This window comes from Nannospalax galili, unplaced genomic scaffold (genome assembly GCF_000622305.1).
Source record: "Nannospalax galili isolate Female #2095 unplaced genomic scaffold, S.galili_v1.0 scaffold44, whole genome shotgun sequence".
In the NCBI taxonomy this organism is placed as follows: domain Eukaryota; kingdom Metazoa; phylum Chordata; class Mammalia; order Rodentia; family Spalacidae; genus Nannospalax; species Nannospalax galili.
Window position 1 is genome coordinate 2,124,311 of NW_008355789.1, and position 16,517 is coordinate 2,140,827.

Consider the following 16,517-nt stretch of genomic DNA (forward strand, 5'->3'; position numbering starts at 1 on the left):
TTACTCTTGCCTTTACTTCTCCTTCATCACATCTATTCACGATTCAAAGACTTTCCTTTCCCCTCTCAAGATAAGAGTTATGCAATTTGGGAGTCTTTTAGATAGACCCACTGAAGGGGTACTCCAATTGCCTCACCCTGCGTCCCTGTTCAGCATGGAAGAAGCCAGAGCGGTCTGCATCCTGATTCCCTATTGGCAATTTGGGTAACCTCTTCAGAGGATGGTGTGATAAGAATTGGAGGTAGGAATTGGCTAGGCAGTTAGGGTAAAAAGATCTGAAAGAAAAGTAGCCAGTTTCTTGGCTAAAAGTCACAATGTTCTTGGGCCTCTTAGCAACATACTCCATTCCAAAGGCCAAAAATGTTGAAACTATTTGGGAGTTTTTATCTAATTCTTAAAAGATTTTAGGGTTACCTCTTCAGAGGGGGGAATGTTAGAGTAGCAAATGTTAGTAGTGACAAAGTATATTTTTCTCAGAGAACTGTACTACATCTTTTGTACTTCATACTACAAACGAGGTAGTACCATCATTCTTAAGCCAAAAAAAGAAAGTGCTTATATTTTACAGTTCTTCTTCAGAATCTACAGGTACAGTGTTTTCATCTCTTACATACTTGAAGCAAATAAAGATTTTACTCATTAGCTTCTCTTTCATCTCATCAATAGAAATCTTATGTTCTTCAAATAATGATTTAAACTGTTTAACTCTGGAAATAATCATAGTCTCATAGGAAAAGCTGCAAAAACAGTACAAAGATGACTTAGGTAACTCACTGCCCAGCCTTCCCTTACAGTAACATGTTCTGTAACAAGAGTCCTTCACCAGAATCAATAAATCAATTGGCACAAAATAGCCCTTACAGGATTTATATAGCTATCTTCGAATAAGTTTAATTCACACATTAAATTTTTTGAATGACCATGATGGAGGAACTGATTATTTCACATGAATTTTTCTGTCTGAAATGTTCATTCTTAAATAGGCTCTAGAGCTTCTCACACATACAGGTCAGTGACATACACTGAACTATAAATTTATCCATATTACACAAGGAAATGCCTTGTACTCTCTAAATAGCACTACTACGTATTTTACTGAAAGGGCAACAACACTGTGTTTATAAACTTTTAATTCTGGAATTTCTTTAGCAGTATTTTAAATTTTCTTTAGGCTGAGTTATTAGAAAACATACATTTTCTTATAAGTAGGTTTACCATCTGGGAATTAAATTTTTCCCTTAAGAATACAATTTAGTTCACATTTCATCATAATAAAGAAATAAATCACTAGTAATGTTATATAACATTTGCAAATCCATATGCATGTAATAAGACAACTACAAAATATATTTTTAAAAAACCGTGTTAGAGCTTAAATTGGAAATAGACAACTCTGCTATTATTGAGAATTTAACACATCTCCTTCAATTGCTATAAAGAGACAAACATCAGTGACGAAAGATAATTCAGAAAAGAGAAAATATTTGCAAATCATGCATCTAATAATAGAATTACTTAAAAATATACATAGAATTCCAATAACTCCATACTAAGTAGCCAAAGTAAACTGGACAGACAGATATTGTTTAAAGATAGACAAATGCCAACAAACATGAAGAGGTACAACATTTTGGTGGCTGGGAGTTATCACACCCTTATCCACAGCTGGTTGAGTTGTAACATGGTATACTGCTTTGGAAAACAGTCAGTTCTGCAATACCACTCATAGAGTATCACAGAAGCTCGCCTTCTATTCCTAGGTATGTACTCAAGAGAACAGAAGACATTGTTACGTCCACATAAAATTTGTACGTAGGGTTCAGAGCAGCATTATTCATACTAGCCTCAAAGTAGAAACAACCCAAATGTCCATCAGTTCATGAATGGATTAAAAACTATGAAATGCCTATGCATTTTTTTCCGTACCATGGAACATGATTCACTCATAAAAAGCAATGGCATACTGATATATGCTACTATAAAAACCTTGAAAATATTATGCTAAATGAAATAAGCCAGTCACAAAAGACTACATGGCATATAATTCCATTTATATCAAATTCCCAAAATAGGCGAATCTCTGAAGACAAGGACTTAGATTACTACCTAATCTGGACAGGAGGTAGGAAATAGGAAATTTTTGTTAACAGGTACAAGGGAAAGCTTCTATATGGCTTAAAATGTTCTTCAACCAAATAGTGGCAATGGTTGAAAAAATATGCATATACTGAAAGTCACTGTATTACACACTTTAGGTAGTCATTTATGATATGTGAATTACATATAAATAAAGTTGCTTTAAAAATTATATTTTATAGTGGTAGCAGTTAGGTAATTATCACTCTTTGTGAGAGGTAGTAAATGGAACAGTTTGAGTGGTAATAATACTCTGATTCAAGTTATATGAGTTCATTCACTCTATAAAAATCCACGGAACTGTACCACTTTTCTTCACTCATGCGGGCGTGCCAGGTATCTCACTATGTATCCCAGGCTGGCTTCAATTTTGTGGTGATCCTCCTGCCTCAGCCTCTTAAGGGCTGGGATTATAGAAATGTACCACTAGACCAAACTCATAAAGGTTTGTTTTTAAAATCTATAAACAAACAAAGAGGCAAGTTTCACATACCAACAGGTGGGCCTGCTGGCACTATACATTTCTTTTCAACTCGTGCTGCAGGAGGTGCATTTTGATTCTTCACAAGATTTTCCTGTATCAATTCTTGAACTCGGGCTTCATTAATCTTTGGGAAAGGAAGAATATGAACTCTCAAGTGGGATCCTTCTGTTGGGCGTGGAACTTTCTGGAATGCCATATGAGGGTTTGGATTCTCCTGCAACATCATAAACAGGTAAAATCATCCAAAGGTTAATATAACAACGGAAAATAGTCAGAAAGGGCATGGGAGCTCTTAGGGGCACTGCAATCAGACAGTAGAGTGATTATACACTCACACACACGCCACAGTGTGCAGAACAACAGCATCATATTTCTTCCATGGTCTTTCTGCAGCATTTGAGACAGCTGGTCTTCCTCTTCTATGAACACTTCATCCACTTGACTTTTAGGTCTTGTTGCTATAGTTTTACTTCTCACCCCTCTAATCTCTTAATTATACAAGGACCATAATACTCAATCTTTGGGCCTCTACCCTATCAACACTTAAATCTCTTGGAGATCATTTCCAGTTCCTAGCTGTTAACCATAAAAACACCAATGATTCAAATTTATCTCTGAGCTTTCTTCCAATCCTATATTCATCTATTTAGATATCTACACAGAATGTTTCCACTTCAGTTTAAAATACCAATTCAACTTAGGTCTACAATGGAGCCCACCTAGAAACCCATTTTCTACAGCTTCCTACTGCAATGATTGCCATGTTTATTTTTTCTAATCATTCCTGTGAAAACACTGGTCATCTTTAAACCTTTTCTCTGACATCCAGTTATTAATTTTTCTGCCAACATTGTGGACTTTACCTTTAACAGAATATGTTTATAACCTGACTACTTCTCACCTTTGTTGAATCCAATACCTTTCATAGTGCCCAGAGTCTCCTAAATGGCCTCCGACTCTACCTTAGTCATTAAAGCATAACAGATCATCACATAACCTTGTTCATTCAAATGGTTCTCTATCAGAATAAAACCCAAAGTTCTTATTTACAAGACTATAGATCTAGTTTTTTATGAAGTATGTCATATATCCATCCTGGTTAAGGCATGTGCAGGTCTTCCTGTTTCTGCCTCAAGGCTTTTGCACACAACTTGATCTGGAACGCCTCCACATCCCGTCTGAATTTGAATTTCTTAAGCCATTTTTTTCTGGCCACCTTACCTAAAATTATATTCTCCTGTAATAAACCCTTATCTCCCTTACTATTTTTCCACATAATATTAATTTTATTTATTGTCTAACTTTGTCTCACTAAAATAAAGCACCACAAAGCAGATGCTTCATTCCGTCAACTTTTAAAGGTTTTAAATTTTTTTTCTAATTAAAAGAAAAACTTTTATTTTTTTGTGTGTATGCATGTGTGTATCTGTACACAAGTGTACAGTGCCAGTGGAGGCCAAAAAAGGGCACTGGATCACCCTGAGCTAGAGTTATAACAACTGGTTGTGAGCAGCCCGATAATGGGAGCTGGGACTGAACTTGGATTCTCTCCAAGAGCAGTAAGTGCTCCTAATGGCCACACCATCTCTCTAGCCCAATTTTCAAAAGTTTTGTTTGTTATTTGTGTGTCCTATGCTGTATACCTGTTGTAAAACAAAACAAAAAAACCTGCTAGCCATGCAGTGGGCACTCTTGAACTACTTCCTCCTGCACTGTAATGTGTAGGACACACACCAAACGTGTAATAATAATTATTTTCATGTTTGGGTGCAGGAAATTGAACCCAGGACTTTCTGTATGCTACCACTGAGTTACACCCCTAACACTATCAGCTAATATTTTAAAAATAATCTTAGAACTGGCATGAATTTTTATCTGGCACCTAGTTAATTAAACAGGATTGTATTTCAAATACTAGGCAGAGTGGAATTCATGTGTTCTATAAAGTTCTCTTGGGAAGGCCACTTTTCAACCATTCTTAAACTAATTCTAGCATTTATTATCCTTTTGCCACCAAAACATTCCTCATTTCCACTGAACCTATGCTATTCATAGTATAGACTAAACTCACTAGTATCCTGTAACATGCTCTTGTCAGTTAATAATGGCCAACTGTCATCATTCATTAGAACTGCTCCTTACAATTCTTTCTGGTTATGTGCCCAGACCCAGAAAAGAAAAGTGTAGGTCAGGGCAGGGGATACAGTTAGCATTTGTTAGCCAAACAAGAGAAGTGTCAAAAAGCCTAGGTTCAGTTCTTGTTCTACTCAAAATACAATGTTGCACAAATGACTTTATCTAAGAGATATACTCAGGCTTACCTTATAAGGTTCCTGAGAATACAAAACAAAAGGTTCCAGGTATGCTTTAAAAAGTTTTAAATTCTGGGGCTGGAGAAATGGCTCACTGACTGCTCTTGCAGAGGACCTGGTTTTGATTCCCAGCACCCACATGGAGATGGCTCACTGACTGCTCTTGCAGAGGACCTGGTTGATTCCCAGCACCCACATGGCGGCTACGAACTGTCCTTAACTCCAGTTCCAGGAGAATCCGAAGCCCTCTTCTGACTTCTGTGGCATTGCATGACATGGGTGCACTCACACATATGCAGGCAATACACTCGTACACATAAAAAGTAAAAATAATAAATAAAAAATATTTTTAAAAAGTTCTAAAATTCTGCCTGGGATCAGCACAAACATCTCTGGTCTGTAGTATTTGTAACTGCTTTTTTCAAAAAGTGTATTTACTTGTTCTTTTTTTGGTCTTTTTTGAGACAGGGTCTCCCTGTAGCCCCAGCTGTCCTGGAATTCACTATGTAGACCAGGCTGGCCTTGAACTCACAGAGATCCGCCTGCCTCTGTGGGATTAAAGGCGTTCGCCTCCACACCTGACCTTTATTTGTTCTTTTTTAATTTTTAACTATTTGATCTATTTTCATTTTATGTGTATGAGTGTTTTAACTGATATGCATGCAAGTTTACAACGTGTGTTCAATGCCCGTAGAGGTCAGGAGAGGGTGTTAGATCCCCTGAAACAGGAGTCACAGACAGTTGTTAGCTATCATGTGGGTACTGGAAACCAAACCTGGGTCCTCTTCGGTCAGTACGCTCAATCAGTGAGCCATTTCTCTAGTCCCATTGCCTTATTCTTTATGCATGATTTCTATTCTTGAAATTTATAATCATCAATTCTCTGAAACATCTTGGGAATATCTTTTTCCAAGCTGGAAAGGTAATTCATATGGGCCTTGAATCTGGAATCATTTGAAGTACGTTTACTACTTCTGTTTCTACTTTTGCTTTTTTTTTTTTTGTAGTAATAATTAAAAACAAAACTCTGCACTGTATTTCACATGAAATAATCATGATAAATCTTTAAAATTGGGGCTGGAGAGATGGCTCAGAGGTTAAGAGCACTGGCTATTCTTGCAGAGGACACAAATTCTGTTCCTAGCACCCACAAAGTGGCTAACAACCATCTGTAACTCCAGTTCCGGGGGATCTGACATCTTCTTCTGACCTCTGTGGGGATTGTGTAACACAGGTGCACTTACAGACATGAAGGCAATACACTCATACACATAAAATAAAAATAAATATTTTTCTAAAATATTAATAAAGTAGAAACTTTCATGATAATGGAAGTATCTCTGAATTGTATTTTATTTTTCTTAGCATCTCTTATCTGTTCTAACAGTAACTTATGGTAGTTTGGAAAAATAAGGATACATATATTACTTCTAGTCCTAAACTTTATAGGAAAGAGCAAAGAGCCATAAATAGTCAATGAAATTCAAAAGCACATTATGGCTTGGATCTTAAATGTCTCTCAGTGGCTCACATGCTAATTATGGTTAATCAGTAGCCACAGGTACTATCTGGAGTGCTAATTAGGAGGTAGGACTCAGGAGAAAGAAGTTAGGTCTCTGCATATGTGCACTTGATAGGCATACTGGCACACTGGCCCCTTCCTCCCTCTGCTTCCTTGCTGCAGTGGGATGAGCAGCCTTTCCCACCATGCATGCTGTCATGATGAACTATGCCACCACAACCATGCACTCAAAAATAACCCTCTGAAGCATGGAACCAAAATAAATCTTTCCTCTGTGCAAGTTGTCTCAGGTATTTTGTCCCAATAAAAGAGATCTGACTAATCCAAAGAGAAAATGGAAGAGTAAAGGTTTCCAGACACATCAAGGCTTGATAAACCTTAAAAAATGAAAGTATGACAACTGGTATTAGTGAAGGGTTAAAGGGAAATTACACAGGGAATCCAGAAACAAGAGTAGATGTGAAGCTCTAATACCAGGTGACATTACAACTCGGGGAAAGTCTGGTTGATTCTCTGAGAGTAGTAGTATGTCAAAGTACTTTTATTTCATGCTTTCTGATTTCAGATTGTCTTGGGGTTCAAAAACTGCTTGGTCACTTTACCAATAGTGTGATCTGATACAGTGACAATCCTCTTGTGTTTTAGTGTCTTCATTTGTACTGATGATAAAAGTACCTACATCATAAGGGTCTTGTGAAGACTGTGACAAGATGTTATAGCAAAGTTCTAATAACACGAACATACACCTACTACACACATCTCCCAATAATCAACCTAAATATTTATTCATGGGCCTGCAGAGATGGCTCAGCAGTAAGAGCACTGGCTGCTCTTGCAGAAGACATGGGTTCAATTTCCAGCACCCACATAGCAGCTAACAACTGTCCTTAACTCCAGTTACAGGGGATCTGATGCCTTCTTTGGACCTCTGTGGGCAGTGCATGACAGTAGTGCATTAACACACATGCAGGAATATACTCATACACATAAAATGAAAATAAATAAAATATTTTTAATTTTAGCTGGGTGTGGTGACACAAGCCTTTAGTCCCAGCACTCGGGAGGCAGAAGCAGGCGGATCTCAGTGAGTTCAAGGCCAGCCTGGTCTACACAGTGAGTTCCAGGACAGCTGGGGCTACAGGGAGACCCTGTCTCAAAAAGACCAAATATATATTTTTTTTTAAAAAAAGAAAAATGTTGTTTATTCATTACATATAAGTCATCAGAAATACTGTAAACCAAATCCAAAACCTTCAAAGTCAAGGCTATTTGCAATTGTAGAAAAATTCGACACTAAAATGCAGACCTTAGGTTAAAATTTACTAAATTATGGCATATTGTGTTTAGAAGATGCAAATCTGATTAGTAGCTGGTTTCCTAGATGCTGCGTCTGTGCACTGCTGCCCCCTAAAGGGCATCATGATAAGTTGTGAAAGGGCCACATGTGCCAACTGAAACTGCACTTGATCCCATAAGGCTTTTTGTGAGCAGAAGAGCAATGACAGGAGGGTTCCTTGTATTCAGTGAAGTCTTGGAAATATCTCCTCTGCTCAAAACCGTGAACGAGTTTGAACTAGTTCCTTGAAGGTTACTGAGCTCATTAAAAATTGCAGTGCGATTTTGTTGTTGAAACAAGGAAATACATTATTTTCCAACAACGCAAAGCAGTAGCCAAATTTTCGCCTTCAATTCCAGAGAAATGCAAATACAGAGTAATAATTGAAGACTTAGACAACTATACACACTGGACATAGAAATAATTTTATGTAAGCCCGAAAAAAAAAACTGCCTGTGAAAAGTCTGGCTAAATTTAGCATTATCATTAAGATAATTTTGAATTTGACAATGATTTTTGAGGCACTATTTCTGTAACCCTGATGCAGTACACATATATGCTGGCACTCTGTTTTTCTCAGTCTTGAAAAAAATTACAAACATACATCATATGATCTAGAAATTTTTTTTCTCCCTTTGCCAGGCTAAATGAATATGTTTAGGAATTACAGAAAGAAAGGTACATGTGACAAATAAAAACAAAGCAAAACAAAATCTCAAGTGTTATTGGAGATCCAAAGTAGGCAACAGTTATACTAGGGAAAATATTTTTCCTACCTACACACTGAACTTCCCAATGAATGACAAATCAATGTGACTTTGATATAGATTATAACTTTCCTCAGATTAATTTGGGTATTTTAAATTGCCTAATGTCTACCAGTTACTCCTAGAGCTCTGGGGGATAACAAGAACCCACCTGAATACAGTTTAAGACATTACTATCACTGGTGTATATCACTAAGTACTACCAACACACAACTGGACTCTTGAGTTGTGTAGCAGTGTACATGATGATGATACTGAAGAAACGCAACATTCAATTCTCCAGCTTTACAAGTCTTTCAATGATAACTCAATAGCATTACTGTGAGATTTTTGTATTTAATGTGTGACTGCTTCACCTTAGTTGGATCTGCTTCTCAACCTTGATACTTCTGGCATTTTTAACATGATAATTCTTTGTCTTCATTGCATTGTAAAACATTTGGAAGCACCTGGCTCCCAGGGCTCACTATTTGACAGTGGCACAGCTTCTTCAACTGTGATAACCCAAAATATTTCCAGCTACTGCCCAAAATGACCATGTCTCTAGATAGAATGGGGAGATATGAGGAAGGTTGCACTTTTTGAGAATCGTTATTCCAGATGCAGAGTTTCTATTCTTATATAACTACTTGTACCACATAACTACTTGTACCACAAATACCAACGCAGCATATAATAATTAGCTAAGATACCCACTCTTTAATTCCTCTGCTAAAATTCAAATAAAAGCCCATGTGGAGATACTACTACATACTTACAGAACAACCGCAACAAAATGGAAGCAACAAAGAATAACAAGTGACTCTAGTAAGTGCTGGTGAAGATGTAAATCAAATGAATCTCTCACATACTGCTGGTGGGAATGCAAAATGATACACTTAGAAAACCAATTTTGTAGTTATTAAACAAAGGTAAATGTTGCATTATCATTATCGCATCTCGTTTCTAAGTATTTATCTAAGAGAAATGGAAATTTGTTTATTCAAATACCTGCATAAATTCTTAACATAACATAATTGCAAAAATTGCCTTTTGGCTGGTCAACAGATAAAATTATGGTATATCTATACAGTGGAATACTAATCAGAAATAAAAGGTACAATATTTAGCTATATGTGGCATCATAGATGAATTTGAAATACAGAATGTTAAGTGAATGAGGCCAGGCTCAAAGCTGAATTATGAAAAAGGAAAAACCACAGAGACAGAAAGCAGATGAGTGGATATCAAGTGTTTGAGGTGGTAGGAGATGTGACTACAGAGGCATTAAAGAACATTCCAGCTTGTTAGGAATGCTAGATGCATTTATTATAGAGTTGGTAGCATCATGCACTTGTCAAAATATATAGAAGTGTACACCGAAAATCTTCCTATACGTTAAGTGAAATCACAATACATTGAAGAAACAAATTAGACAGGGGTTATGCTTTGAGTTAAGGGCCCTATTTCATTTTAAAAGTAAGCTGTTTATGTCTATGTTTTGATTTTCTAACAAGAAATTCTTTAATTCACGGTAGGCAAATAGTACAAGTATCATTAGTGGATATTAAATTTACATGGTAGGGAAACTAGCTTTCTGCAGAAATATAAAGGATTGTAGACTTTATTTGACTTTAATGACTCTATCTGTATTTAAGCTTTGCTTTGTCATAGGATTTAACTTTCTTAAATGTATATAAGTTTTGCCTGTATTTAAGTACACCTATGTCATGCAGTGCTCAGAGGCCAGAATAGGGCATTGGATCCCCTGGAACTAGAGTTACAAATCATTAGCTGCCATGTAGGTGCTGGAAACAAAACCTGAGTCCTCTGCAAGAGCAGCCAGTGCTCTTAATCACTGAGCCATTTCTCAAGCTCCTGCCCTGTGATTTTAATACTCATTTGATTCAATGCTGGACAATGACAAATCTACAGGGCAGAATAGGAATCTCCTTTTATAAGAGAATTGAAATTCTCTAATTTTTCCTTTTAATGTAAATTACATAATCAAGCAAATACATATGACTACAGCACAAAATAAATTAGAAAAATCATCCTAAATAAAATACATACATTCAAATGATTTCTCAATACCTTGGAATGGAAGTTTTATAAAATTCTTACCTTGCTGTATTTTAACACTTTATAATGTACAGTCAGTGGTTGTATACAAGTGCACATCACCAATCACAGGGATAAGGGGAATAAGTAGGAAAATATGCTCTCATGCAGACACTGGAAGCCTAAAGGCAGCCCTCAGTATTATATATTAGACACAGAGGAAAAGTTGTATAGGTATCCTGACGCTAATCTTTGAGGCATAAACCCCACCAGTGTTTTTGTAATTTGTCTCTAGTGGATCTACTCTACTCTTCTTTATTTCATGTTTCCCTTGTTCTGAAGTCACAAAATGTTTTTCTTAATTATTTAGGAAGTTCCAGAAATCAATAAGACCTAACTCCAGTTACAATTCATTAAATTGATGTTTCTGAAATCTCAAGGGCAATATAAAAGAATGTTGAGAAGAAACTGGAAAAATAAAGGTGTGTTTGAGATCCTTTAATAGGAAGTGAAGATAGGTTAGATACACATAGCCCACTTAAACACAATAAAGTGTTTACAAACATTTGAATGGCATCACCATGCCTCAATTCTAATCCAAGAATAGATAAAATAAAATTATATGATTGATTCTTCCTTACCAAAAGGGAATTTTAGAAATGTGATTTTTGGGGAAAAAAAAAAAAACTTTACTAGTTAAAAACAGAACCAGACATGGTGGCACCTGCCTTTAATCCCAGTACTTGGGAGGCAGAGGCAGGTGGATCTCTGTGAGTTCAAAGCCAGCCTGGTCTACATAGTGAGTTCCAGGCCAGCTGGGGTATAAGTAGACCCTCTCTCAAAAAAACCAAACCAAATAAAGATACTTTGACTTCTTCCTTTCCAAATCTATATCTTTTTGGTTTGTGGTATTACTCTTTATCTCCTTTATTTGTGTTATTGCTCTAAGCTAAGATTTCAGGTACCACATTAAACAGGAATGGAGAGATGGACATCCTTGTATGGTTCCTGATTTTATGGGGAATGCTTTCAGTTTTTCTCCATTTAGTATGATGTGGAATGTGGGCTTGTGGTATACTGTCTTCATTATGTTGAGCTATGTCCCCCGTATGCCTAGAGTCTCCCTGACTTTTATCATGAATGGACGTTGGATTTTGTCAAAGCCTTCTAATGAGATGATCATGTGGTTCTGTCCTTTAGTCTGTTTATGTGGTGGATTACATTTATTGATTTACGTATGTTAAACCATCCCTACATTTTTGGGATGAAGCCAAAATGATTATGGTAATGGATACTCTTTGTGATGTGCTCTTACATGTGGTTTGTATTTTATTGAGAATTACTACTATGTTCATCAGAGAGGTTAGTCTATAATTTTCTTTTTTTTGTTGTTTGGCTTTGCTTGGTTTTAGTATTAAGAGTAATACTGGCTTCATAGAAGAAATTTGGGAGTGTTGGTTCATTTTCTATTTTATTAGTCCTTTGAAGATTTGGCAGAATTCTGCACGGCATCCATCTGGTCCTGAGCTGGTCTGCTTCCTAGGATGGAGCCCATACCTGATACTGGCATCAGACTTAGGAATCTGAGGCTACATAGGGTACAGGACATCGGCGAGAACCTAATACTAGTTTTCTACTAAATAGTTATATTAAACTGACTCTTGATGCATCTAACAGCTCACAGCAGAATCCTAATTCTGGTCACTTTATCAGCTATAATATTTTCTATTCCTGGAATAGCCTTGAAAAATGACTTAACTAGTTAGTAAAAGAATTGGCATCATTTGACTAATATTATTGAACTAATTCCCACTTGACTTTTGCTCTTCTTCGAAATGCGTCAATAAATAATTCCTACCTAGAGAAGGAACAACTGCTTTCTATCTAATCTTCAGTTTCCACATTGACTCAAGCCTTCTCTATCTCACAGGGTCATTTCCAAGTGAGAAAGTATGTTAAAAACACTTTCATATGTAATGGAAATATTAGTTTTTTTGAATTGAAGACATAGCCAACCTGACACAATGATGTTAGGAATTAGACATATGAAAGTTCATGAATTTAAAATCTGGATTCTATCACTTAAAGGCAACATAATTCTAGGTCAATTATTCTCCCAAAAGTGGAGATACTGAAACTACCTTAAGGGGATGCTATAAGCATTAGAGAAAATGTATATAAAGTGCTTAATGTCATGTCATTCACTTACACTTTTGTTAAATCTATTAGGACTTAAAATGTGATAATTTAGGAATATGAAATATGGCTTCTTAGAAAAATAATACTCTACAAAGGACAGTCAACTGAAGTACCACTGTGTTACATAATCAAAATAGTAAATAAAGTGATCTTTTGCCAGGCATAAGAATGCTATGTGGGGAGATGGAAAGATGGCTCAGAAGTTAAGAGACTGGCTGCTTTTGCAGAGGACCTGGGTTTGAATCCCAGTATGTACATGGTGGCTAGCAACTGTTGCAACTCCAGTTCCAGGGGATCCTATGCCCGCTCTTGACCTCTGTGGGCACTGCATAACACGGGTGCACTTACATATATGTAGGCAATGTACTCACATGCATAAAAATAAAAATAAAATATTTTAGAAGAATACTATATGTAAAGATTTTGGCATGTGTTAAACATATTACTGTTTCTTTTATATGTTAGGCAAGGTATACTGTCAAAGCTTTTAAATAAATAGCAACTGAAAAAAATTAAAAAAGAAAATTCAATTATGTAGAAAAACAGATAAGCACAGTTCAAAAAGGAAAAACTGTTTCAATATGGAGACTTTGAAATTTGCTTTATCTTTCAAAAAGAATTATTTCTCTCAAAGGAAGTTGATCAGAGTCTAAATATAAAACTTGAACATAATTGAGTAGGGCAGGTGGAATAGCTCAATAGCTCAGAAGTATAGAGGCTACTTAGCATGCACAAGGCACTGGGTTTAATCCTTGATACAGACATACAGCCCCCCTCCAAACATACACACACGTGCAAAAGGAAAGGAAAAAAAATCAAACAATATGTGACAAAGTAACACAGCTTAGTATTTCTGTTTTTACAAACTGGTTCTAAGATTTCAATTGAATGTGACAAAGCAATGATTAGTGACTCAATATTCAAATTGCTTTATTTTATCAAATAACTAAAAAACGATATTCATTGGAGTCAGAATATTAAAACCAAGTCCTGCTTTTCCCTAGAAGGACACATTTTCCTCTTTTATGTTTCTTAGCAAAAGGAATCTAAAGCTTCAAAAGCAGGAGGAATGACCAACAACACTAACTCAGTCAATATCCACTATTCCAAAAGAATGTAATCTGCCGGCTATCATAAGATTGTCCATTTGCTAATATTCAAATAGCTAGTTCATACTAACCACAACCTAACCCTTTAAATACTTCCTCTAGCCAGGAAGTATTTTCACTTTTGATTTTCTGTGGTCATTTGCCATTTTCTTTCTTTCTTTCTAGCTTTTACCTCATGTGTTCAAAATAACGAATGTAAATGATGTTTGATCACCATACTGTGCCAAAGCAGAGCGTTCTGCCAATGCTGGTTAAGGTACTTCTGACCTCCAATGTGTTTAAACGTATGTACTAAATATGAGACCCAAATGAAGAAACACAATGAGGGCAAAAAAGATAAATGGAAAAAATGAGGCTAAGACATTTTCCCAATATAGTGACTAATACAAATTACTCTGAAAAAAAGTGATTTATTTTTGATAGAAGTATCAAGTGTAATTTCTTATGATTTATAACCAGGGTGTAAGGATTTTTATTTGAATGATGAAGATTTAAGTTTTGACAATGAAACAATAACACACTTTTCAAATTGACTGAATATATACTTACTTACATTTTTGAATAGTTGTTCAGCTAGTTCTCGAATGTGCTTTATCATCTTCAGTGGGTTACTTTCCTCAACTTTAATTCTCTCAACTTCAAAGGCTACCAACTTTGAAAAGAATCAGATGGCAAAATATCAATGCCAAAGTACACTGAATTTAAAAACATTTTCCTACAATTTGTAAAGCAAAAACCATATAAAATACGTATTTTTAAAACAAAGTAGTTTAGATTTGTACTGGGCTTCACCTCTATGCTGGGGTACAGAGGACTATCATACCCATGGACTGCTGGTGGTCCCGCCTCCATGACTTGGGAGCAGTTACCTCTGGAGCTTACAAATTAGAAAATACCCAGATTTGATAGGAATAATATTCAGATTACTTCATGCTTAATTTATAATATGCTTTACGATTTAGTTAAAAGTATGTGTTTTGCTTTTAACTATTAGTCTACACCTATAAATAATTTATTTGATAAGAATGATACCTCATCAAAGAGATCACAGGCCCTATAGGGAGGGCCTCTTTCTGAAACAAAGCCTGCAAATGCCATTCCATTGAGGACTTTAGTGAGGAAATCATTCTCAACCAAACCACGCTGACCCAAGAAAGCCGTCTGTAAAGCAAAAAAAAAAAAAAGTGAAAAGATAATTTATCATTTGGAAATGGACAAATGGTTAAAATAAAAATAGAAAAAATAGAAGTCTGTTTGAATGACTTTATGTATCACTATACACTGTTCTGAAGTAAATTTCTCTCAAAGGGTTTTTTTTTAATCTGATACCTGAAATACTACATATATAAAGAATAATGAAATAAAAATGAATAAAAATGAATCCATCTGTAAGTCAACAGGAAAAGTAGATATTAATAATACTTAACTCTAAAAGAAAAAAAAAATTCACGTTAACATACTCTAAAGGAAACCATGTCAGCTCTACAGTATCATTTTGTCATGTACCACACAAAGCAGAGACTCTAAATAATCACATTTGATAAATTAAGATCAATACAGATGCTTAGAAAAAAACAAGTTGTTTCATTAAATAAGAGTCCACTTAACAGATACAACATGGTACTGTATCTTACTTTGTGAAAATGTATTACTGGTTCAGCATGAATTCTTATAAGTTGTAGGCATGATCTATATCCTTGGAAAAGTTGTGCAAAGAACCTAAGGAAAACTGCTCGTACTTCTTTATCCTGAAAATGCAAGAAGAAATACATTAGGCAATTTAATTTCTTAAAAAACAAAAATTGTTAGAAAGACTGTCTGTGCTCTTGATGCTTGTCTCATTGTAGCAGTCCTAAGCAGTGAGCTTCCAGTCTACACCATTCTTGGGCAGTTTAGTCTGTTCTTTCTACCGAACCAAGGAGAATTTACCTTGACTATATACAATTTTCCTCTAGGGGAAAAAATAAGTAGTTTCTTCTTTTACCATGTTAGAGAAAGGAATATATCCCAAGTCCTTTGATTTTTTTTGTATCTGCTAAAAGAATTAAACATAAAAAGGAAAACACCCTCAAAACACTATATTTTTAAAAACTTACAAAATTCTTCCAACATTTATCTAAATTTAAAAAAGTATTCTTATTCTAATAAAAATGATTAAACTATTTCTTCCCAATCAAGGTCTTAATAGAGACAATTTTAAAACTATTAAGGGGGAGCTAGAGAGATGGTTCAGCAATAAGAGCACAGGCTGTTCTCACAGAGGAACCTAGTTCAATTCCCAGCACCCACATGGCAGTTCCAGGGGTTTGGATGCCCTCTTCTGACCTCCTCAGGAACTGTAGGACACAGGTGTACTTACATGCAGGCAATACACTCCTATACATAAAGTAAAAATAATAAATATTTTTAACTATTAAGGAAAGCTACATAATTATTTAGTCAATGCCTTAGGTTAACTGGTAGACAAATGAAGGTCAAGATCACTTAAGTCGTTTTTCACAACAGTTCAAATCTGTTAGGTCTTCTATTGACTACTGTTTTACCTCTAGGAAAAAATAAAAAAGGGCTTCTGCTACTCATTCACTCTTTTATGATTCCTTTTTGAAACTCCT

The 16,517-nt window shown here is 35.6% G+C and overlaps 1 protein-coding gene across 4 annotated transcripts in view; it reads right to left on the reverse strand.

The window, feature by feature from the left end:
* Sbf2 (SET binding factor 2) overlaps positions 1 to 16,517 on the reverse strand; it is a 412,775-nt gene that overhangs the window by 183,483 nt on the left and 212,775 nt on the right. For all 4 annotated transcript variants that reach the window (XM_029556331.1, XM_029556330.1, XM_008853457.2 and 1 more), the window contains 4 exons: positions 15,540 to 15,653; positions 14,938 to 15,066; positions 14,459 to 14,557; positions 2,630 to 2,834 (listed from right to left, as the gene is read on the reverse strand). In XM_029556331.1, coding sequence (XP_029412191.1) covers positions 2,630 to 2,834; positions 14,459 to 14,557; positions 14,938 to 15,066; positions 15,540 to 15,653 — 547 coding nt within the window. The remainder of the gene's footprint in view (positions 1 to 2,629; positions 2,835 to 14,458; positions 14,558 to 14,937; positions 15,067 to 15,539; positions 15,654 to 16,517) is intronic.